Below are 26,362 nucleotides of genomic sequence, written 5' to 3' on the forward strand. Positions count from 1 at the left end.
GATGGGAACTACCTTTGTCATCACTTCTTTTAGATGTAAAAAAACAGGTTCAGAATAAACAAATACTTTGTTTAAAGTTGACCAGATAGATGTTACAATTATCCTCATTTTAAGGTAGAGGGACTGAGACCTGGAGCTGAGTAAAGGAAGCCAAGACTCACACCCTGGTGGTCCTGACCCCCAAGGCCACTGCTGTGGTCACTGTGCGAGACTGTCATGGACAGTGAGCATGTGGAGGAAGCTTTTGGGACAAGAAAAGAAGGGAGAGCAGAGGCACACACACAGAAAGGATGATGACAGAAACGACAACACAATCGGACTTAAGGGGCCTCAGGTGCCCCCCCAACTCCTGGTCTGGCTATTCAGCTCCTCTTGAATCCCACGCCACTTGAGTTTCTCTTTTCCTTAAGGTAACTTGATGGCCTCAGACACTGGGCTATGAAACCAGAGGAGCCCTCATTAGAAACACTCTAGCCTTATCATCCCTTTTGTGGGTGCCAAACATTGACTGGTTACCAAACATTGATTATGTATCTAATTGCCTGACAGCAGCATAAAACAGGACCTGGACCATAAACGACAGCTGGCTGAGGGGGGTGGGGTAAGCTGTCATCTAACTTAAAAGTAAACAAGAATTCGGAGCGCTGACCTTCTAGATGTGCTTTCCAGTATCCTCCTCATTTCTTACAATAATCACTGCTTTGCATCATCTCCACCTCAATAAATTCCGCCTTTGTTTCTCTCCTTTCAAGGTGACCTACTGAGTTGTCATAGGAGATTCTCTCTCTGCTATTCTCAGAGACATAAATCAAAGATGGCTCAAACTGCCCTACCCCTCAGAGCTTTATATTTGCCTGGGGTATATTTCTTTTCAGCTGTCATAAGAAACCTTCTCTTCAGTGCAAGTGGGAAAACAGAACTCATCTGACAGCATTAAAAAAGTCACCTCTAAAAATTAATATTATTAAATGACCAGGAAGTCTAAGTCACACAATGCATGCAGTACACACAATTATGAATTGAATGCTTTGGCCTTTGAGTTAATTCATAGTTGAGGGTTGATACAGGCATATACCTGTTTTTAAGTTACACTGAGCAGGACTCCCCTTACATGCTCTTATGGGATTTTCCCTAGCTGGGAGATCCATTTAGAATAAAGGAGAAACAGAACTATTCATGAATTAAGCAAACAGAAAGTACAAAAAGAGTATAAAATAAAAATTGTGTGTGCCTACAAGGTAAGAACTGGGGAAGAGATATGCCTACAAAGAAGAGGGGAAGAGATAAACTTGAATAAAGGCTGAATTTATTTGCAACACTATTCTCACAGACCCACTGAATACATGGTCTTAATAATGTTTCGGGACAAAAAAAACTTCTGTATCCTAATACAGTATCATAAGTCGCACTGTGACACAAAGGCCTGAACACTGAAAAAACAATGAAAAGTAAGAATCCCCAAATCTTTACCTTGTTCATTGTTTCCTCCGTTAAGCAGGAGTTCATCGTTCTGCCTTTTCAATTCTGTTATGTACTTAAAGGCTTGGTCCAGGATCATATTCTTGCTCTGTGAAAGAAAGTCAACCGTTTAAAAGTTTCGCTGGAGGTTAAGAACTTGCCAGAAGAAAGTTAAAGCTTTGGTTTTTCCGATACGTATGATACGTATCTTTGCACAATTTATTTATTATTTTTTTTTACATTCTTTTTTTTTTAATTTTATTTTTAAACTTTACATAATTGTATCAGTTTTGCCAAATATCAAAATGAATCCACCACAGGTATACATGCGTTCCCCATCCTGAACCCTCCTCCCTCCTCCCTCCCCATACCATCCCTCTGGGTCGTCCCAGTGCACTAGCCCCAAGCATCCAGTATCATGCATCGAACCTGGACTGGCATCTCGTTTCATACATGATATTTTACATGTTTCAATGCCATTCTCCTAAATCTTCCCACCCTCTCCCTCTCCCATAGAGTCCATAAGACTGTTCTATACATCACTGTCTCTTTTGCTGTCTCGTACACAGGGTTATTGTTACCATCTTTCTAAATTCCATATATATGCGTTATTATACTGTATTGGTGTTTTTCCTTCTGGCTTACTTCACTCTGTATAATAGGCTCCAGTTTCATCCACCTCATTAGAACTGATTCAAATGTTTTCTTTTTAATGGCTGAGTAATACTCCATTGTGTATATGTACCATGGCTTTCTTATCCATTCATCTGCTGATGGACATCTAGGTTGCTTCCATGTCCTGGCTATTATAAACAGTGCTGCAATGAACATTGGGGTACACGTGTCTCCTTCCCTTCTGGTTTCCTCAGTGTGTATGCCCAGCAGTGGGATTGCTGGATCATAAGGCAGTTCACAATTTAAAACTGGCACTGTATTCAAAAACTTCTACTATTTACCTTTTATTTATTAAGTATTTATTGAGGCTCTGTTCTAGGTGCTGGGGACGTAATAAAAAGGACAAAGTTCTTGACCTTGAGGAATATTACTTGTTTATGAGGAATTATTATATAAAAATATTTATATTTACAAATAAAATCAGGTGGTGACAAGTGTTATGAAGAAAAATAAAGCAGCGTCTTTTACTCTCTTAATCAAGTCACCTCCCTCCAGGCTGCAGTTTGAGTTTAGATGCATCTTTCTCCAGGAACTCTTTCATGGGCCTCTCTGTTCCAGAATTCTGTATTTCCTTGGGTAAACTGCAGCAATTGTTCCTCTCTTACTAGAATATTTAGCTCCTCCACTTAGCATTTCTGTAACGTGGGAAAGTAACTTAGTCTTTCTAAACCTCAGTTCATTTGTAAAATGGGGATAATCAAAGTGTCTACTTTGAAGGTGTGGTAAGGTTAAAGGCTTTATACAGAGAGACTCTTAGAACCCGATGGGGTATAGAGAAAAGTGCTTCGTGTTAGGTACTTGTAGCTACTATATGTCTGGTCCTATGTTAAGTACTTCAAATGCATTATTTCTTGGACTCATTAGAAGAACTATGTTGTTATTCCTTATTTTTTTAAACTCTATTGAGGTACAATTGACTAAGATATTAAAAAAAAGTAATAGTAAAGAAGGGTAAGGAAGAAATCACAGAGATGGCAGAGGTTACTCTGTACTGTGGACTGAATGTTTGTGTCCCCCCATAATTCATGTTGAGGCCCTAATCCCTGAAATGACGGGGCCTTTGGAAGATAATTAGGTCATGAGGGTCTATTCTCATGGATGAGATCACTGCCCTTAGAAGAATAAACATGAGAGAGGTGATCACTGTCTCTGCCATGTGAGGACACAACCAGGAAGAAAGCCCACATCAGGAACCAAACCAGCTGCCATCTTGATCTGGGACTCCCAGCCTCCTTAATTATAAGAAATACATTCCTGTTGTTTAAGTCACTCAGTCTACAGTAATGTTCTTAGAACAATCCAAACTGACTTAGACATTCTGCTACAATATATTTCATAAAGGGAGGCTGAGGAAGGCTCTCTGTGAGGTGATGTCTAAGCAAAAATTTGAAAGGAGTGTAAGAAAGCATGCCCTGTGGACATCTGGAGAAAGAAGGCTCAAGCAGCAGGACTGGCAAGGACTAAGGCCCACAGGCAGGGTTGAGTTTGGCGTGTTGGAGGAACAGAATGAGACAAATGAGATGAATGAGACAAAAGGCAAGTATACAGGGAAACAGTGGGAGGAGACGGCCAGAGAGGGCCTTTAAGACCGTGCAAAAACTTCAGATTTTAATGTGAGCCTTTACTCTGTCAACCACAACTACAAACTACTCTAAAAAGTAGGTTGAGATAACAATGGCACTTGGTTGAGTTTTGGTGCCATGCTCCTAGTATCTTCCATTCCTAAGCTTTTACAGAAAGGTTGTATTTTACATCAAAGTCCCTGTACTCTTTATTCAAATTTTTAAAATGGAAAACATAATATATACATACCGCAAAAAATGTAAATAAGAGATATAAAATGAAAAGCACATTCCTTTTGACTTTAGCCCTCTAAAGCCCTTTCCAGAGTCAACCAAGTTACTTATGTATCTTTCCAGAAATATTACACGCCAATACATGTATGTTATATATATGTATATGTTATATATATATGTATATGTTATATATATGTATATGTACACACACATATCTTCTTAAAAATTCAAATAGAAGGATACTATAAACAGTATGTTACATGGGTACAACTAGAGATTATCATACTAAGTGAAGTAAGTCAGAAAGAGACAGACAAATACCATATGATATCACTTACATGTGGAATCTAAAACACAGCACAAATGAACCTGTCCACAAAACAGAAAGAGACTCACAGACATTGAGGTGAGACTTACGGTTGCCAAGGCGGAGATAGGGAGGGAAAGGGATGGACTGGAAGTCTGGGGTTGTAGATACAAACTATTATATTTAGAACGCATAAACAAGGTCCCACTGTATAGCACAGGGATATCCCTGGGATAAACCATAGTGGAAATGAATTTTTAAAAAAGAAATATATATATATGCATATAACTGAATCATTTTGCCATACAACAGAGATTGGCACAATATTATAAACCAACTATACTTCAATAATACTTCCCTGATAGCTCAGGTGATAAAGAATCCGCCTGCAATGCAGGAAACCCTGGTTTGATTCCTGGGTTGGGAAGATCCGCTGGAGAAAGGGTAGCTTACCCACTCCAGTATACTTGGTCTTCCCTTGTGGCTCAGCTGGTAAAGAATCCGCCTGCAATGCGGGAGACCTGGGTTCAATCCCTGGTTGGGAAGATCCCTTGGAGAAGGCAACCCACTCTAGTATTCTGGCCTGGAGAACTCCATGGACTGTATAGTCCATGGTGTCGCAAAGAGTCGGACACGACTGAGCGACTTTCACTTCATACTTCAATAAAAAGATTTTTAAGCATGTTTTAATTTTTAAAAACATACTTTGGATATTATGGTCATTTTAACAATATTAATTCTTCAAATCCTTCAGCATGGTATATCTTTCCATTTGTTTGTGTCATCTTTAATTTTTTCCACCTGTGTCTTATAGTTTTCCAAGTACAGGTTTTTACCTCCTTAGTTAGATTTATTCCTTGGTATTGTATAGCTTTTGATGCAACTGTAAATGGGACTGTTTTCTTAATTTCTTTTTCAGATAGCTTGATCTTAGTGTATAGAAACACAACAGATTTCTGTATGTTAATTTTGTATCCTGTAAATGTATCATACAACTTTACTAAATTCATTCATGAGTTCTAGTAGTTTCCTGGTGGCATCATTAGGATTTTCTATGAAGAATACCATGTCATCTGCAAAGAGTAATAGTTTACTTCTTTCTTTCCAATTTAGATTCATTTTCTTTGTTTTTCTTATCTGATTTCTGTGGCTAGCACTTTTTTCTATTGGAAGATAATTACTTTACAATGTTGTGTTGGTTTCTGCCATACAACATGAGTCAGCCATAAGTATACATATGTCCTCTCCTTCTTGAACCTCCCTCACACCCCTCCATCCCATCCGACCCCTCTAGGTTGTCACAGAGCACCAGGTTGAGCTTCCCATGTTATAAAGCAACTTCCCACTATTTTACATATGGTAATGGAAATGCTTCAATGCTACTCTCTGAATTCATCCCACCCTCCTCTTCCCCCATGTGTCCCCAAGTTCTCGATGTCTGCATCCCTATTCCTGCCCTGCAAATATGTTCATCAGTATCATTTTCCTAGATCCCATTTATATGCATTAATATATGATATTTGTTTTTCTCTTTCTGACTTACTTCACTCTGTATAACAGGCTCTAGGTTCATCCACCTCACTAGAACTGACTTAAATTCATTCCTTTTTTATGGCTGAGTAATATTCCACCTATATACACCCATTCATCTGTTGATGGGCATCTAGGTTGCTTCTATGTCCTGGCTATTGTAAATAGTATTGCAATGAATACTGGGGTGTGACTAGCTCTTCTAATACTATGATGAGTAAAAGTGGCAAGAGTGGGCATTCTTGTCCTGAAGAAATGCTTGCAGCTTTTTACCACTGGGTATGTTAGCTGTGGGCTTGTCATATATGGCTTTATTATGTTGAGGTATGTTTTCTCTATACCCACTTTGTTGGGAGCTTTTATCATAAATGGATATTGAATTTTGTCAAAAGCTTTTTCCTGCATCTATTGAGATGATCATATGATTTTTATTTTTCATTTTATTAATATGGTATAAAACATTGATTGCTCTGCAGAGAGTGAACCATTCTTGCATCACAGGGATAAACCCTTCTTGATCATTATTTATGATTTTTTAATGTACTTTTGAATTTGACTTGCACACATTTTGTTGAGAATTTTTGCATCTACATTCATCAGTGATATTGGCCAGTAATTTCTGCACTCATGGTTTGAAAGGATTAATATTGTTAAAATGAGCATACTACCCAAGGCAATCTACAGATTCAATGCAAAATCAAAATACCAATGGCATTTTTCACAGAACTAGAACAAATAATTTCAATATTTGTATGGAAACAATCTTGAAAAAGAACAAAGTTGGAGGTATCATGCTCCTTTTATTTCAAATTATATTACAAAGCTGCAGTAATCAAAACAACATGGTACTGTCCTAACACACACACAGAGCAAAGAACAGAATAGAGAGCCCAGAAATAAACCTATCCATTCATGGTCAATTAATCTATGACAAAGGAGCCAAGAATACTTTGAGGAAAAAAGACAATCTCTTCAGTACATGGGAAAACTGGACAGCTACACACAAAAGAATAAAATTGGAAATTTTCTCACGCCATACACAAAATAAACTGAAAATGGATTAAAGACTTAAATGTAAGACTGGAAACCATAACACTCCTGGAAGAAAACACAGGCAGAACATTCTTTGACATAAATTGTAGCAATATTTCTTTGTATCTGTCTCCTAAAGCAAGGGAACCAATAGCAAAAATAAACAAAGTGGACTACATCAAACTAAAACTAAGATAATGTCCTTTCTTAAAGCAAAAATTTAGACAAAAGCAATTGATAATGCCCACCTGCTGTTCTCTACTGCAGACAGGGGCTGGGGACATGAGGCAAAAGTCTAAATTTATTCAACTTCTAGAAACCAATACTGACCTCCATTGCACACTCCAGGACACCAAGAAAGAAATGATTATGGTTTCCTTTCAGAGAAACTTATAGGAATAGAAGCCAAGAGGAGGAATATTTCACTAGGCAAATAACAAAGCTTACTGAGCAGTTACTATACACTGAGATATGGGGAAAGAAAAGCAATCAGGAGACACAGTGCCAGCCCCTACGTTTGCTTTTGTGTTAAGGAAACAAAAAGTATATTTTTAAGAAGACTGAAAAACACGTTTAGGCAAGACTGGGTACCACCTTGCAGGGAAGAATGAGAAGAAACTGAATTATAAGAACTTGCTGAGGGAAACAGTGTTGAGAAGTGAACAAATTGATCTGGCCCTCCCCAACAAACGTCTGGGATGGTTTGGGACTGGGAAGCTCCAGTGACCATGGAAGGTGGGGTGAGGCACGGAGTTAAAAATGAGGGGACTGGTAGAAAGGTTCTTCTTTTGTAATAAGAACCAGTCCCCACACACACCCTGTGCAACTGGATGACTTCCACTCCTCCCCAACCACAGGAGACAAGTTTCTTTGCTGTGAAATTTGAACCCAAGGATTTCAGCCTCAGAGATACTTTCATGGCACAGAAGTGGATAAGATGAGGCTCCTAAGCGAAAACATGGTGGGTGGGGAAGTAAAACAATGCTTCCTAAAGCATGAGATTCTCCAGCACCCGTTCCCTGCCCCAGCTCCCAGAACAATGGCAATGAGCTAGTCCTCTTCCCATCATCCCCACTACTAGGTAGGGTGGTGCAGGATCTTTCTCCAGAAACTAAAAATTAATAGCTAATTCCAAAAGAAGAAAATCTACAAATGTTGGCATGTTTCCATTCAATAACAACAACTACAGCAACACTAGATCATCAATCACTAAACCATTAGGACCACCAAAAGATAAGCCTGTTCAATCAGTTTTTAATGCCTCCTTCTCAAATATGAAAAAAACAGCTGAGGTGTCATTAAACATTTAAGGGATGTCTCCAAAAAGAAAGACAAAACATCAAAACAAAGGAGAAACATTTTTAAAAACCAAAACCCTATATATTATTCTCAAAGATGAGATAATACTGCATCATCATAAAAATATAAAAGGAAAAGAGACAATAAGGAAAAAAGACGTGGAAATTAAAAATATGAGAGCTGAAATTAAAAACAGAAGAGTTGAGGACTTCCTCTGTGATCCAGTGGCTAAGACTGTGCTTCCACTACAGAGGGTGTGGGTTCTGTCCCTGGTCAGGGAACTAAGATCCCACATGCCGCCTGGCCAAAAACAAAAAGCAGAAGATTTCAAAGAGACCAACTAATTGAGACTGAAAAAGAAGGGTAGAGGGTTCCAGAAGTAAAGTCTCAAAGGAAAAATAGGGAAAATGAAATTTCATGGCAATTTGACCATGCAGAAATTATAGTAAGAGACTGCTGGGAGGTGTGGAAAGAATTTAGAAATATGTACATAAAAAAATTGAGCAAATGAAAAATAATGAGGCAATTATTAACTCTAAAAAAACATTTTTTGACAGGGAACAAAAATTATCATTCTGCACACAGAAACAACTTAGGGAATTATCTGATCACAAGCAATTGGTTAAAGTATAAGAGGATTTCTTACCTGTTTCAGTGCAGGAGAGCATGGGATCAGCTCTCCTATTCTGTTTATCCCAGCATTGATTTTCTTCTTTCTATGCCTCTCCACTAGATAGAGAAAAAATTCATTTATCAAACCTTGCACTACTGCTGCCAAAGTGCCTCATTCTCCAAAGGTAAAGAAATCTCAAAGAAAGTCTTAACCAACTGTCTACTGAATACAAATAACCATAAGAAGATTTCTAAGAATGTCATATTCTTAAGTTTAGTGTTATGAAAATCAATACAAGCCATACTTTTTTTTCTTTTTTCCTCTCCCCCACCTCCCCAAGAGCTTTCTCCACCTTTAATCACCTTATATTTGGATTTTAAATAAAGGGATCTGTTATAATTAAATTCAAATTACAAAAACAAATTACTAATACTGTATTACTCTTGCTGCTGCTGCTAAGTCGCTTCAGTCGTGTCTGACTCTGTGCGACCCCATAGACGCAGCCCACCAGGCTCCCCCGTCCCTGGGATTCTCCAGGCAAGAACACTGGAGTGGGTCGCCATTTCCTTCTCCAACGCATGAAAGTGAAAAGTGAAAGTGAAGTCGCTCAGCCGTGTCCGACTCTTAGTGATCCCATGGACTGCAGCCCACCAGGCTCCTCCGTCCATGGGATTTTCTAGGCAAGAGTACTGGAGTGGGGTGCCATTGCCTTCTCCGGTACTACTCTTAGGTCATTATTATATTTCAAGTAATTATTAGAGATTTTAATGATAACTAAATTTCAAGAACCTACTACTAGTTATGTTACTAGAAAGCTGCTGCTTTATAGCAAACAGCAAATTAGACATTTCCAGGCATATTAAAGAACCTTAAAACACCTTTTAGGCTGACTAGAAGGCATTTTTGGAGTAGAAATAGCTATTAGTTGTGACTTAAATAGATGAGAAAAGGCAGTGGCTTATTTTCTCTATGTGTCTGTGCTGTGCCCCATCTAAGGAGCTAGACAACTGACAGCCTGTGAGAAATGTCCCAGGCGTGCATGCTACAACTTGAAAAGCTGTATGAAAGAGCAAGAAAATACAAGACATGATCTAAGTAGTTTCTGTAAGATACTGCAAACAGAAAAATTGGTTTCTATTTTGTTAATTTTATAAAATCTTCCTTTTAACGAAGGATTTCAGTGCTTCTAAGAAGATGACCTTTCAGATATAGCATAAGTAGTTCTTATTTCACAAATATATATTTTTCGCCTCATAATCTAGCAGTGAGAACACCCTCTCAATGACAGTGATTTACTTTCTCAATAAATTACTATCAGGACATACTTATTGTCCCATGTGACATTTAATTCCAATAAAAAGATTTAGCTCATAAGGCAAAAAAAAAATTTAGATGTGCTGATAGGACAAAAAACTCACACAGAGCAATAAAATAGAGCTCACCATTCTTCTGAATGCTCTAACAATAATATTTGTTGTTATCTAAGCACATATTTTCTAATGTGTGTAGACAAAACAACAACAAAAATAACATTAAGACTCTATCGACAGTGACAAAAGGGAATTCACATGCAGGGAACTCCCGTTCTGGGGAACAGCAGTGTCCCGTCAGTGCTCAACACTTCTTTCCATAGATAAAGTTTCCCCAGGTTCCTTTCCTTAGGGAAAGGGAGATATTATTTATAGAGTAAAAGAAACAATTAAATATATATTTTTACATCTGACTACAGTCCCTGATGGAAAATAAAATGTTAAACAATATATCAAATTGTCAATGTATGCACAATTACTTCTATAAATGTTTACCTGGCTATGGCCTGTAATTCTGATATTTAAGATAAAAGCAAAGGTTTTTTTTTCTATATTTCTTCTTATAATTGAGGATTCCACAGCTTAATTTAAAACTGGTCACATTTCAAGTACCTTTAAAATCTACAGCCATTTCTTCCCAACTCCTGTAGGCAGCTAGCCTCCTCTAAAATTTCTGCAGACACATACTCTTCACTCTTTCCATAAGGAGTATACCTGGAATTCCTCAGCGGGTGAAATCACTTAAAACACTAGCTCCAGCGGTATACTAATCCTTAAATTAGCTAAATAGACTATAAGTCTTCATAGACTTTTATTTATATACTTCAAAGACTTAGGGAGTACTTTGTCAACTAAAAACAATACAGCACAAATCATTACATATAAAATAAATAAGCTATATGGTACAACATAGGGAATACAGCCAATACTTTATAATGACTATACTTGGAGTATAACTTTTAAAAATTGTGAGTCACTATGTCATACACTTGTAATTTATATAATATTGCACATCAACTTTACTTCAATTTTAAAAAATGAAAAACAAAACCCCAAACAATAAAAGAACACTTTCCTAGAATGTAATGAATAATGATTCTGTACTCATAACATGAAAACACAATCAGCTATAGTATAATTTCATTTTGAATACAAAAAATGCCAACAAGTAAATTTTCAAGTATTGTTTCTACCTGCATTGTGTGTCTCCCGGTTTTTCTTTCTGAAACAAAAATATAGATAATAAGAACATGAAAATAATAGGAAAACATTTTACTTTATATTTTGAGAACCATAAAAAATAATTTGATGAAAATTTGTATTTGTTATATCAATAAGAAGCCATTTTAAAGATAATTTTCTCAATAATAGATTATGGTATAAAAACCTGATTGCAGATACATCAGTATAAATTCAGAATTCACAACTACTGAAAGTAACTACTATTCTCTATTTTCTCTTACCCCAAAGTCAAATCAGTCATTGAAAACTGACCTATTTGAAAAATTTAATTAAGGAGCTAGTCAACTCCTAAAGTGATATGCCAAGTACTGTTGACCCTTAAACAACACGATCTGGGACTTGTTCACTTATACAGAGATTTTCTTCAATAGTGAATTCTATAGTCCATAGGAACCAGAGTTGGTTGAATCCAAGGACATGGAACCGTGGATATGGAGGAACTGTGAATAAGAGGTCTGGCTATACCCTAACCACCACTGTGTTCAAGGGTCAACTGTAGCTGATTTCCAGTGTTTGCTCTGGCACTGGCTAAGGGCAGAGGTGACTGTGTAAAGAAGACAAACAGTAAAGAGGAGCCTTGTGACCCCAGGGAGGGAAGTGTGGCAGGCACTAACAACTGGCATCTGAGACATCTCTTGCATTTATGTAAATTAGGTTATCCAAATTCTTACATTTTTCTCAAAAGGTGATCTACTAAAATCACCAATTTTCCCATATACACCATTATTCAATACATAAGCATTCTCTAATAGCTATCCAATCTCTAACAATGATTGTAATATTTAATAATGGAACCACTGGTCATGCAATTCTAAGCAGAAACATGCCCAAAATGACGGAAATTCTGAAGGAGGTATTATACAAGGAACCAGAACTAATGTTATATTGATGTGCATAATGGCATTAATGGTTTGTAACGTCACAAAATGTCTATTCAAACTGACTTCAGTCTAAGTGAGCTTTGCGTCCACCACGAAGACTAATACTGAATGCAAGTAAAAATCTCAGAAGAAACAAACATTTAGCGTATATTTAGGTATTACACTGTTTTAACTACTGATAGTCATTTTACCACTTATACTGCTAGCAGAATTCAAAGGACAGGTAAATTTTAACTATATACCCCTTTCTATATATCTATTTATATTTATCCACAGCTATTTTTGAAGAGTAATGGTTTTCTAGACATCCAAATTAAAGTTCCCTAAAGGACTACCTATTTCAAAAAGTGGGGACCAATTCTGCTTATCTGCCAAAACTCTATTATTTTTGGACTGTGGCTTCATACCTGTGCTGCTTTTTTGTAGGAGTCTCATTCTCTGTCATTTCTGGCATGGTTACAGTGATAGGAACCTACAAGGCATGAAAAGACATGTCAGACAGTCTAAAGGCATTCTAGTATCTGGGAGAAACTGATTAATAGCAATTTGGTTTGAATACCAAGATGCTAAAAAAATAAAAATGACATCATGAAAAAGCACTGGATTAGGTATTGTGGACAGGAAAAAAAGTATAAGAAGATAGGACAAAAAATATTATAACCAGCAGGTAGAGAACATGGTGAATGTCAAATGTGAGATATAGCCAGGAAGTGCTTGAGAACACTGGAGAAGAGAAAGATCATTACAGATTTGGAAATCAAGAAAAGCCTAAAAGGGGTACAGATTTGAGCAAGATCTGGAAAGACAGGTAAAACATACTTGAGTTGGGAGAATATGTTCTTTGCTCATGATACAAAATTGAAATCAATGGCCATTCTCTCTGAATGCAGAAAAACCAAAAGTGACAAGTGCACAATATATGCTATCCCACATATGGAAGCAACATCCATTCATTTACTCATTTGCTGGGCTTCTTTCATTTCAAACTGCTAGAAGTTTTAAACACTATCACTTGAGAATCATTAAAATCTGAGTTTGAGTATGAAAATTCTATTAATACTTAAAATACTATGATACTAAAGAATACATATATTATATGGAAATACACTCAAAAAGCCTGAAAGCAAATATATTACAATATTAAACACAGTTATATAAGCCCAGGAATATTATAAGTGATTTCCCTCTCTCTTCTGATTTTCAAGAATTTTGCAGTAACTTTAATGCCTCTAAATCCCAGGGATTGGCAATCTTTCAGAAGAGGCCTGTCAAGCTGGGCTACTGTTCTGATGCACTACAAGAGGCTGCAGGTGCAGTGTCCCATTTTCTCTCTGAAGGCAGAAATTGGAGTCAGTGTGGGTTTACAATCTAGTTCTGCCATTTCCTGGTTGTGAGGTCCTGGGCAAGTTGTGTAACCTCTTGGAAACTCAGACATTTCATCTAGAAAGTGGATCATAATCACAGTATCAAGATCACTAGGTTGTTTCAAGAAAGAAAAGATGAAATAATATAAGGAAAGGACAACAGCATGGTGCCTAGTTGTAGTTAGGATTTAATCAATGTCAGCCACAGATATAAATGACCTGGACAACCACAATGATGTGGTCACTCACCTAGAGCCAGACATCCTGGAGTGTGAAGTCAAGTGGGCCTTAGGAAGCATTACTATGAACGAAGCTAGCAGAGGTGATAGAATTCCAGCTGAGGTATTTCAAATCCTAAAAGATGATGCTGTTAAAGTATTGCACTCAATATGCCAGCAAATTTGGAAAACTCAGCAATGGCCACAGAACTGGAAAAGGTTCAGCTTTCATTCCAATCCCAAAAAAGGGCAATGCCAAACAATGTTCAAACTACTGTACAACTGCGCTCATTTCACATGCTAGCAAGGTAATGCTCAAAATACTTCAAGTTAGGCTTCAGCAGTGTGTGAACCAAGAGCTTCCAGATGCACAAACTGAATTTAGAAAAGGCAGGGGAACCAGAGATCAAATTGCTAACATCAGATGAATCATAGAAAAAGCAAGAGAATTCCAGAAAAACATCTACTTCTGCTTCATTGACTATGCAAAAGCCCTTGACTGTGTGGATCACAACAAACTGTAGAAAATTCTTAAAGAGATAGGAATGCCAGACCACTTTACCTATCTCCTGAGTAAGTTATACATGAACCAAGAAGCAACAGTTAGAACCTTATATGGAACAACCGGTTCAAACTGGGAAAACAGTACGACAAGGCTGTATATTTTCACCCTACTTATTTAACTTCTACGCAGAGTACATCATGCAAAATGCCAGGCTAATGAATCACAAGCTAGAATTAAGACTGCTGGGAGAAATATCAATAACCTCACATATGCAGATGATATGACTCTAATTGCAGATAGCAAAGAGGACCTAAAGAACCTCTTGATGGGGGTAAAAGAGGAGAGTGAAAAAGCTGGCTTAAAACTCAACATACAGAAAACTAAGATCATGGCATCCAGTCCCATCATTGCATGGCAAATACATGGGGAAAAGTGGAAACAGTGACAGACTTTATTTTCTTGGGCTCCAAAATCACTGTAGATGGTGACTGCAGCCTTGAAATGAAAAGATGCTTGCTCCTTGGAAGAAAAGCTATGACAAACCTAGACAGTGTATTTAAAAGCAGAGATATCACTTTGCCGAGAAAAGTCTGTTTAGTCAAAGCTACGGTTTTTCCAGTAGTCATGTACAGATGTGAGAGTTGGACCATAAAGAAGGCTGAAAGTCAAATAACTAATGCTTCCAAATTGTGTCCTGGAGAAGATTCTTGAGAGTCTCTTGGACAGCAAGGGGATCAAACCAGTCAAGCCTAAAAGAAATCAACCCTGAATGTTCATTGAAAGGACTGATGCTGAAGCTCCAATATTTTGGCCACATGATGTGAAAAGCTGATTCACTGGAAAAGGCCCTGATGCTGGGAAAGGTTGAGGGCAAGAGGAGAAGGGGACAACAGAGGATGAGATGTTCAGATAGCATCATGGAGTCGATGGACATGAGTTTGAGCAAACTCCAGGAGACAGTGAAGGACAGGGAAGCCTGGCTTGCTGCAGTCCATGGGGTCACAAACAGTCAGACATGACTTAGTGACTGAACAACAACAACAATGGATATTGATGATGTATTTCTGGTTAAGGCTTTAGCTCTAGAAAGGAGGGAGAAGAGTCCTGGGAAAGAAGTAGAAATAGATGCAGACAAGGTGCTGATAGAAAAGTACTGACTGAATCAGCCTGAGGAGAAACATGTGCTCTAGATCTATTTCTGGCAGCTTATTTATTCCATTTTCTCCCTAACATTTATAAAGTCCAGATCAGCCTAAAAGCAAGTTCACATTACATAATGCGGGACACGTGAGTAAATCAATCAATCCCTGTCACCTTTCTCACCCAAGGGCTTGCAGAATCTCTTCACTTTTGATTCCTGGCTTCCAACGCCTCTCGTTTCTGATCCAAATCTATCATCTTCTGCCAGAAGATGGTCTATAAGTTATGTTTTCTTCTTACTACACAAGAGAAAAATGAGTGAATGTTTATATGTTTCCATTAGCAGCATGAATAAAACGAGGACTAGCAACCTAGGGTGGGCAGGCAGATTTTCCGTGGCTTACAGGGTGATCCTGAATTCTCTCCACCTCTTAAAAGTTAACGAACCTAGTTGCTTTCAAAAGTCACTTCCCAGTGGGTTATGCATGCTCCACCCCCACAAAAATGGTAGCACAGCAGCCATGGGACAGGCTCCAGGAGGTGAGTCTCTCCTTTCTTATGATGGCTACTGTCACTTGCTGTCAGCCTAGCTTTTACACTAATTGTCCTCAATTCTAAAATTATCTTTCCTTCAATCTCCTACTTCCCCATTCTCTCTTGTGAGAGTGACTGAAGACTTACTCAAGGACCTTCCACTAAAGGCATCAGGAAGACAGCTCTCATATCTGCACATTGTATGTGCTCTTAAAAAATGTCAATATGGGGAGAATTCCCTGATTGTCCAGAAGGTAGGACTTTCCTCGTCGTGGGCCTGGGTTCAATCCCTGCTCAAGGAACTAAGATCCCACAAACCCTGCAGCATGCCCTCCCCACCCTCACCCCCCCACCAAAAAAAGAGGGGGCTTCATCCTAGACAAATGAGAAGTGCTAAGAAGGACCACAGAATTGGTGCTTTTGAACTGCGGTGTTGGGAGAAGACTCTTGAGAGTCCTTTAACCTGCAAGGAGAGCTAACCAGTACATCCTAAAGGCAATCAGTTCTGAATATTCACTGGAAGGACTGATGCTGAAGCTGAAACTCCAATACTTTGGCCACCTAATGCAAAGAACTGACTTATTTGAAAAGACCCTGATGCTGGGAAAGATTGAAGGCAGGAGGAGAAGAGGACAACAGAGGCTGGATGGCATCACTGACTCAATGGACATGAGTTTGAGTGAACTCCAGGAGTTGGCGATGGACAGGGAGGCCTGGTGTGCTGCAGTTCATGGGGCTGCAAAGAGTCAGACACAACTGAGTGACTGAACTGAACTGAAGGAGGGCCCAGGAATCTATATTTCCAAAAAGGTCTCTTTGTGATTTTTCTTTTTCTTTTCTTCTTTTTTTTTTTTTTTTTGTACAAAAGAAACTCTTTTTCACGGCTGCTGCTGCTAAGTCGCTTCAGTCGTGTCTGATTTTGTGCGACCCCACAGACGGAAGCCCACCAGGTTCCCACCCCTGGGATTCTCCAGGCAAGAACACTGGAATGGGTCAGTATTTCCTAAATATTCCTATTAATCCAAAGGTAACAGTTTAAAAATATAGGTTCTCAGCTCATCCCAGATGCACTGAATCTGTCTCAAAAGAAGGAATTCCGATCTCCAAGGTAGCAGCCTGAAATTTAATGCGTGCCCCCAGGTGGTTCTTATCAGGACATCTTGAAAGCACAGGCAGTTATTTTGGTGAAATTCAGGGAGCTGACCAATACTTTACTGTAGGAGAGATTGTTTGGGATGTGGTATGAGAGTCGACCAGATAATTTTACCTATAAACCAGTAAGGTCAGATTTGCCTCATACCCACATGCGTTGGCATTTGGTGATTAATATCACTGTTCCAGTTGTTCCCCTCAGGTTGTCCTTTTTTCAAACTTTTCAGATTGACGTTACAATTAAGATACATGAAGTAAAAGCGTTACTTTTTTTTAAACATCTAGGATCTTAAAGCAAATGACAATAGAGCCCTATCACATAAGTAGACACAATCAATATATTGCACTGAGGTGAAAGCCAGCAGTTTACTCAAAGAGGAATACAGCCTCAAATCAAAATCACCCAGCTTACCAAATGTCACTATAAATATCCATCTCAAAGCACATTTTAACCAACTCAATTAACCTAACTCAATGCAAAATTACTTCCATGTCCAGTATCTCCTGATATTAAAAATGCATTCCTGACACTGAAAAAGAACATTTACTGGAACAAAGAACTATATAATATTGTCATGAATCCTTGTCCACTTATTACTCTACTAATAAGGAAACAGCATTTTTAATACAATATTTATATAACCAAATACAAATACACCCTTTAAAATACTTAAAGTATCATGAATTTTTAAAGAAAACTGTCAAAATGTTACATTAGTAATCTATGGATTATTGTTTTTCATGGTAAGAAAGTTATTTCTGAAATTAGTCAAAGTTCGTGGTTCTCAAAGTGTGGCCTTCAGATCCCCTGCATCAAAAATCACATCTTTTTTCTTTTTTTTTTGATGTGGACCATTTGTAAAGTCTTTATTGAATTGGTTACAACACTGCCTCTGTTGTTTATATTCTGGTTTTTTGACTGTGACACTTGTGGGATCTCACCTCGCTGATCAGGAGCTGAACCTGCACTCCCGGCACTGGAAGGCGAAGTTCTAACCACTGGGCCACCAGGGAAGTCCCCAAATCATATCTCTTTTCCCCATGAGGTAACTTTTTTCCCCAAGAAGAAAAGCTTACATATTAGTAAAATGCACAAATTTTAGTATAACAATCAGTGAGTTTTGACAAATGCATATACCTGTGTGACACAAACCCTATCTAGGCGCAGAGCATTATTATCATCAGAGACAGTTCTCTCATGACCCTTCCTGCCAATCCCTTCCCCTACTCCCACAGAGGCAACCAGTGTTCTCATTTTTTTTTTCACCACAGAGATCTGAGAATTCTACTGTGGGGGGTGGGGGGCAGAAAGGGAACCTGGACCAGACTATAAAGGAATATTTTACACCTAATGAATGTGTTCAGATTGTATCTTAAGATCAGTGGTTCTTGAAGAGCAATCCACAGAAACTAGCCTAGCCCTGATATGAAGTAAAATGAAGTCCCCTAGTCTACAGTAAAATGGAAAAAAGGACAACGCAGTTAGGATTTTTTTCTTTTTTATTGATATATAACTTACATACAATAAGTCACTAATTTAAGTTCACCCTAATCACCTATTATTTATTTTCTCTCTCTCTTTTTTTTTTTTGACTGTGCTGTGTGGCTTGCAGGATCTCAGTTTCCCAACCAGGGACTGAATCCAGGCCACAGCAGCAAAAGCCCAGAATCCTAAGCACTAGACCACCAGGAAATCCCTCATGTATTTTTATATAAGGATACAACCATATAACCACCACTTAGATCAATATATAGAACATTACCAGCATCTCAAAAGGCTCTTTCAAGGTCACTGCCACTTAATCCCCTGAAGTTTCTTTTAAAAATATATTTATATTCAAGGAAGAAGATATATATTCCAAAGAAGACATACAGATGACCAATAAGTGTATGAAAAGATGCTCAACATCATTAATCATCAGGTACATGCAAATCAAAACCACAAAGATGTATTACTTCACACCTGTTAGAATGGCTGTTATCAAAAGTCAAAAGATAAGGTTTGGCAAGCATGTGAGAAAAGGGAATCCTTGGACACCATTGGTGAAAACATAAATTGGTACAGCCATTATGGAAAACAGCACAGAGGTTCCTCAAAAAATTAAAAATAGAACTACCATATGTTCCAGCAATCACACTTCTCAATGTATATCCAAAGGAAATAAGTCACTATCTCGAAGAAATATCTATACTCTAATTTACTGCAACATCATTCACAGTAGCAAAGATACGGAAACAACCTACGTGCCCACTGACAGGTGAATGGGTACAGAAAATACTGTACTATATGAATGTATTATTTCATATATCATATGTGATATATATATGCTCATGCTCGGTCATGTCTGACTCTCTGCAACACCTCAAGACTATAGCCCACCAGGGTCTTCTGTCCATGGAATTTTCCAGGCAAGAATACTGGAATGGGTTGATTGCTATTACCTATTCCAGGGAATCTTCCCAACCCAGGGTTCTAAATCTTGTCACCTTCCCAACACAGGGATCTAAATCTTATCATTTGCATCTCCTGCATTGGCAGGTTGGAGAAGGCAATGGCACCCCACTCCAGTACTCTTGCCTGGAAAATCCCACGGACGGAGGAGCCTGGTAGGCTGCAGTCCATGGGGTCGCTAAGAGTCGGGCACGACTGAGCGACTTCACTTTTACTTTTCACTTTCATGCTTTGGAGAAGGAAATGGCAACCCACTCCAGTGTTCTTGCCTGGAGAATCCCAGGGATGGGGGAGCCTGGTGGGCTGCCGTCTATGGGGTCGCACAGAGTTGGACATGACTGAAGCGACTTAGCAGCAGCAGCAGCAGCAGCAGCATTGGCAGGTAGGTTCTTTACCACGGTGCCACCTGGTAAGCCCGACACACACACACACACACACACACACACACACACACACACATAAGGAAAGCCTGACACACACATCTATAAGGAAAGCCTGACACACACATCTATATGGAAAGCCCCTCCCACAAACACACGTTAATTGGCCTTAAAAAAAAAGGAAATCCTGATACTTGTAACAACATGGATCAGTCTGAAGGCCAATATGCTAAATGAAATAAGCCAGACACAGGCAAACACAGAGTGATCTCAGTTCAGTCGCTCAGTCATGTCTGACTCTTTGAGACCCCATGGACTGCAGCACACCAGGCCTCCCTGTCCATCACCAACTCCCGGAGTCCCCTCAAACTCATGTCCATTGAGTCAGTGACGCCATCCAACCATCTCATCCTCTGTCATCTCCTTCTCCTCCCACCTTCAATCTTTCCCAGCATCAGGGTCTTTTCAAGTGAATCAGCTCTTTGCATGAGGTGACCAAAGTATTGGAGTTTCAGCTTCAGCATCAGTCCTTCCAATGAATATTCAGGACTGATTTCCTTTAGGATGGACTGGCTGGCTCTCCTTGCAGTCCAAGGGACTCTCAAGAGTCTTCTCCAACACCACAGTTCAAAAGCATCAATTCTTCAGCGCTCAGCTTTCTTTATAGTCCAACTTTCACATCCATACATGACCACTGGAAAAACCATAGCCTTGACTAGATGGACCTTTGTCGACAAAGTAATGTCTCTTGTTTTTAATATGCTGTCTAGGTTGGTCATAACTTTTCTTCCAAGGAGTAAGCGTCTTTTAATTTCATGGCTGCAGTCACTATCTGCAGTAATTTTGGAGCCCAAAGATATAAAATCTGCCACTGTTTCCACTGCTTCTCCATCTATTTGCCATGAAGTGATGGGACTGGACGCCATGATCTTTGTTTTCTGAATGCTGAGCTTTAAGCTAACATTTTCCCTCTCCTTTTTCACTTTCATCAAGAGGCTCTTCAGTTCTTCTTCGCTTTCTGCTGTAAGGGTGGTGTCATCTGCATATGTGAGATTATTGATATTTCTGAGATTATTGATACTGATCTCACTTTTAGGTGGAAACTAAAAAGGTCAAACTCATAATAAGAGAGGGTAAAACTCTTGTTACCAGGGGTAGGGGCTAGGGGAAAATGGTGAAAGGGTACAAACATGCAGTTAAAAGATGAAAAGTTCTGAAGACCTAATGTACAGCACAGTGACTGTAGTTAATATAAAGTACTGTATATTTGAAATTTGCTAATAGAGAAACCTTAATTGTTCTCACCACAAAAAGTAACTATGTGAGGTGATAGATGTGTTAATTAGCTTGATTGTGATAGTCGTTTCACGATGTATACAAATATCAAAGCACTATGTTGTACACCTTGGTGATTGTGGTTTAGTCGCTAAATCGTGTCCTACTCTTGCGGCCCCGTGGACTGTAGCCCACCAGGCTCCTCTGTCCACGGGATTTACCAAGCAAGAATACTGAAGTGGATTGCCATTTCCTTCTCCAGGGGATCTTCCAGACCCAGGAAGAGAACCCAGGTCTCCTGCATTGCAGGCAGATTCTTTACCAACTGATCTATGAGGGAAGTTCATTTATTTAAATATTTATTTACTTATTTATTTGGCTGATGGCTGGAATTTATTTGGCTGGTGTTTGATGTACACCTTAACTACATATAGCTTTGTCAATCATACTTCAATAAAGCTGGAAAAAATGCATACATTCAGAAGTGTACACTTATTTCATATGTTGCTGGTATGAATGTAAAATGGTGTACTCACTTTGGAAAACGGTATGGCACTTCCTCAGTTAACACAGAGTTGCCTATAACCCAGCGATTCCACCTAGATATATATATCAAAGAGAGCTGAAAACACATGTGTACATGTGTTTTCAAAAATGTGTACATGTTTGTAGCAGCAATGTTCTTAACAGCTAAAGTGTTGGAACAAGAGAAATGTCCAAATGACAAATAAATAAAACATGATATATCCACACAGTGGAATATTATTTGACAATATATTTGTCAATAAAAGGGCATGACAAATTATTTGACAATAAAAGGGCATGAAGTACTGATACATGCTACAACATGGGTGATCCTTTATATTATAAACATTATATTAAGTGAAAGAAGTCTGACACAAAAGGTCACATATTGTGACCTTCATATGTTCCATTTATAGGAAATGTCCATAACAGGCAAATCCATAGAGAAAGAAAGTATATTCGTGGTTGCCAGGGGCTAAAAAGGATGGAGAATGACTGCTAATGGTGGAGTGGGAGGGAGAGAAGGGGTCGGACTTTGGGGGATGATAAAATGTTCTAAAATTAGACTATGGTGATGGTTGCACAACTCCATAAATATACTAAAAACCACTAAATTACATTTTAAATGGTAAACTTCATGGTATGTCAGTTATATCTCAATCAAGATCTTAAAATTAAAAAAAAAAAGAAACTGTTAATAGAAGTCTCTTTGGGTAATCTGAAATTCTCTACCATTCATCCTTTTCAGCAGTTTGTACATCTGCTTTCTTTTAGCAGGTGACTTCAAATTCTACTTAGTTACCAGTCATCCCCAATTTTCCTAATATGGGAAAAATGTGAAACCACCACAAACAAGTACCAGCATTTAAGAGAAACTCAGTTTAACTGTTCAGTGGCAAGTTGTGTTTTCTTCCCACTGAGAAGCAAATTAGTGGTAAAAGTTAATTTAAATTGTGTCTTTAGATACGATGAAGAGAAAAACCCAATTCTAACCACAAAAATTTCAAACTGGAATTAAAGTGTCTTAATTGAAAATATTTTATGGCACACTGCATGAACATTATTTGTCCATGAGTTGAGAAAAATCTTTTCAATCTCTGTGTTTGCTTCTGTTCTGCTACCATGGAATGCATTCCTAAACATTTTACAATTACTTAAAATGTCTGGACAAGTGGGTACATAGATATGCAGTTTTAAAATATGTTCCATTTCTTTATATGAGATCTATAATAAATCCATAGTCCTCTCCAATCAAAATGACTCATACTACTGAATATGATCCATGGAATTACAACACAATTAAGCATAAGTCCTGGTTTGGGTCACAGCCATTAAAATGTTAGGCCATGATAATGTTCTGTTCTGTTTTTCACTTAAAGTGGGCATTTTTCCATGTCGTTCAAAACTATGGTTACAGCATTTATGTTTAATATCTTGGATATATGTATTCTATCATCTTATTCATGCTTTGAGGCATCTTTGCCCTCTGTATTTTGCTAGATGAGCTATTATTTGTATTTATCATGTCCAGCATTTTAGATTAAGAAATTCCTGCGTGGTCTACCTGATTTAACTCATTAAGTCTTTAAATCTGTACTAATAGTACAAAAATAGCACAGAGGTGGTTTTCATGTGCAAAAGAATCCTTCTATGCATGCGGTTGCAGCAGCTGCTTTCCATCTCGGTGGGAACTTGAGGAGCTGTTTATGAATGTGCTGTGTTGTCTTCTGCTTTGTGTAACTGTTATCAGAAATTCTAATTTCCTTTGCCATTAAAGAAATATTACAAAAAAAAAGAAATATTACAATTTAACAATGTTTGTTGGCTCCTTCCTCCTCAACATCATGCTGTGTGCCATCAGTCATGGAGGTTTCATAAATGCCCACCTTGAGATGCTATGACATATGTAAGAATATGAAATAATGAAGTCCTGCTTTCACTGTGCACTTGAGTGAAACAACACTTCAAGAAAAAGAAATAAGCCAAGGGTATAGTAATTTGCTCAGCATAGTTTTTATTTTTTTATTTTTAAGCTACACTTGTAACCTGTTTGTATAAAAAAATAATTTTTATTGAGATATAATTGACATATAACATTAATTTCAGGTATAAACATAATGATTTGATATTTGTCTGTATTACAAGATGCTCACTACAAGTCTAATTAACATTCATCACCACACACAATCACAAAATGTTTTTCCTGTGATGAGAACTTTTAACATCTACTCTCTTAGCAGTTTCCAAATATTCAATACAGTATTATTTTAAAAATCATTTTGAAGAGTCTAGAAATATATAAAGTTAAATGAAAAAGTTACTTAGCTCTACAACTGCACTCTTCAGGAATACCCACTGTAAACAGTTTGGCATTTTTTAGACCATTTCCTTGCTCTTGCCCATACAAAACTACAAAACTTCTGGCTCAGAAACTGTATCACAATTAAATTCAGAGAACTTCATGCTTTCAGGGTTTTTTTTTTTAATTCAGTTGCAAAAAATAATTCTTGCTCTTTGTAAAATTTTAAACAGCACAGATATATGTATATAAAGTACCAATGCCCTTATACTTTTAACAATCTGGTAATATCAATTCCAAATATTTTTCCTATGTGAGTGAGTGCAAGTTGCTCAGTCGTGTCCGACTCTTTGTGATTCATCTCTAAGCAAATACTTACGCATATATTAGTAACTGTTAAACTAAATGAGAAGGACAAATAAAATGCAAGCAGTATAAAACACCTTCCTGTCCCAGTTCAAATCTCTGTTGGTGGGTGATTCTACTCCTTGGATAAAAATTAGGGCAGATGCCATGACTTTACTGGTCATAACTACATAATAAAAATCGTCTAGTCATTTCTAGTTACAAAACAATCCACTGGGAATACATCAGTACAGTTCCTTTATTGTGAATAATGCCTCTCACCACACAATCTCTTGCACTCTGCTCACCCCCCAACTTCTGTCTCTGTCCTTACAGCTCCCATCTCTTTCGCTGAGGTGTCTTTGTCCTGTCTGGAAGGCCTGTGGCTCAGTGCCCAGACCAACTCCCTCCTGACATAATATGGACCCACATCTGGTTCACAGAAACACATAACTCTTTAATGCAACAACTCCTGGAAATTTACCTACAAGTATATTCATGTATGTGCCGGCAGATATTCATTCAAGGATATTCAAGTAGCAAAAGACAAGGAAAGGCTCATCAAAAGAAAACTGATTAAATATATCACAGGATCATATAGAACCACCTGAAATTGCCCATATTTCATACCTTCTGCCTCTAGAAACTGCAGTTTCAGGTGGTTCAACCTAATAGTTCCACCTGTACAATGCAGTTATATGTACTGATAGTCAAATATATGAATTTATGTATTTGTATGTGCTATATCGTATCTCCCCCAAATTCACATGTTGAAGTCCTAATGGCCAATACTTCAGAATGTGACTGTATTTGAAAACAGGACCTTGAAAGAGGTAGTTAAGTTAAAATGGGGTCGTTAGGATAGACCCTCACCCAAGATGACTGGTGTCCTCACAAGACAAGGAAATTAGAACACAGACCACAAAGACATAGAGTTGACCACGTGAGGACACAGTGGGAAAGCAACCACCTCCAAGCCAAGAAGAGGCTTCAGAAAAAGGTAAACCTGCTGATACCTTGATTCTGGACTTTGAGCCTCAGGAACTTTAAGAAAATTAATTTTTCTTATTTAAGCCCTTCAGCCTAGGTATTTTGTTGTGGCAGCCCTAGCAAATTAATTAATTAATGTATGTATGTATTTACAAATAAACTTGTATATATGTATCCTTAGGGATGGAGAGAAGAACATGTAAATGATGCACAGCTAGTCAATGATGCACAGAATTTCTCTGGAAGGACTGCACAAGGGAAATGGGAGACAGGATACATGGGATATTTCATATGCAATTTTAATTTTTGCCACATGTATGCATTATGAACTAATTTTTATCTTTCTAATAAATGCATTGAAGACTATAATATCTCCTCAAGGTACAACTTTGTCCATAGCCTGTAAATTTTGATATGTAGTGTTTTCAAGTTACTAATTCCTAAATAGTTTATATAGTTTCAGTTAAATTTTAAATAATTTTTTAAAATGCTATCCAAATAAGGTGTTAGTCGCTCAGTCAGGTCTGACTCTTTGCTATACTGAAAAACAAAAAGACAAAAAAAATTACCTCTAACCACATCCCTTTTTCCAAGGAAGAAAATTAAAGTCCCCAGTACAACCTATTCATTCTACCCTCTACCAACTGGTAATCAATTTGACATCAATTTTCTTGCTCTTTCTACAGGTGTACATTTACATATATATCTTATCATACGCACATAATTTTTTTATAAAAATTTAATCATGTTCTATGTCACTCTGAAATATGCTTTATTTTAATTTAGAAATACACTATGGACATCTTTTTAATTTAACTTACTCTTTTTAATACCTGCATAGCATTGTGTAGCATGGATGAGCTATCATTTATTTAGCTGTTACCCATTGATTAATACTCTTTATCCTTCTTCCTTTTTTATTTCTGGATTTTGTTTCACTTGGTTTGCTATTAAAAACAATGCTCACCAAAAAAAGGCTACAATCAACATCTTTTAAGTTTTTAAATTCAAAGCAACAAAAAAATATTATTATTGCTTAA

At 37.8% G+C, this 26,362-nt stretch overlaps 1 protein-coding gene across 4 annotated transcripts in view; it reads right to left on the bottom strand.

Annotated features, from left to right (window-relative positions):
* USF3 (upstream transcription factor family member 3) overlaps nucleotides 1-26,362 on the bottom strand; it is a 104,240-nt gene that overhangs the window by 65,220 nt on the left and 12,658 nt on the right. For 2 of the 4 annotated variants that reach the window (XM_070788172.1, XM_070788160.1), the window contains exons 2-6: nucleotides 15,554-15,669; nucleotides 12,551-12,615; nucleotides 11,214-11,242; nucleotides 8,744-8,826; nucleotides 1,471-1,567 (exon numbers count right to left, since the gene is read on the bottom strand). In XM_070788172.1, the coding sequence (XP_070644273.1) occupies nucleotides 1,471-1,567; nucleotides 8,744-8,826; nucleotides 11,214-11,242; nucleotides 12,551-12,597 (256 nt within the window). In that variant the 5' untranslated portion in view covers nucleotides 12,598-12,615; nucleotides 15,554-15,669. Of the gene's footprint in view, nucleotides 1-1,470; nucleotides 1,568-8,743; nucleotides 8,827-11,213; nucleotides 11,243-12,550; nucleotides 12,616-15,544; nucleotides 15,670-26,362 lie in introns of all 4 variants that reach the window. The other 2 variants (XM_070788164.1, XM_070788169.1) reach the window with 2 other exon arrangements.

The sequence above is a fragment of the Bos indicus genome, chromosome 1 (genome assembly GCF_029378745.1).
Source record: "Bos indicus isolate NIAB-ARS_2022 breed Sahiwal x Tharparkar chromosome 1, NIAB-ARS_B.indTharparkar_mat_pri_1.0, whole genome shotgun sequence".
Taxonomy (NCBI): domain Eukaryota; kingdom Metazoa; phylum Chordata; class Mammalia; order Artiodactyla; family Bovidae; genus Bos; species Bos indicus.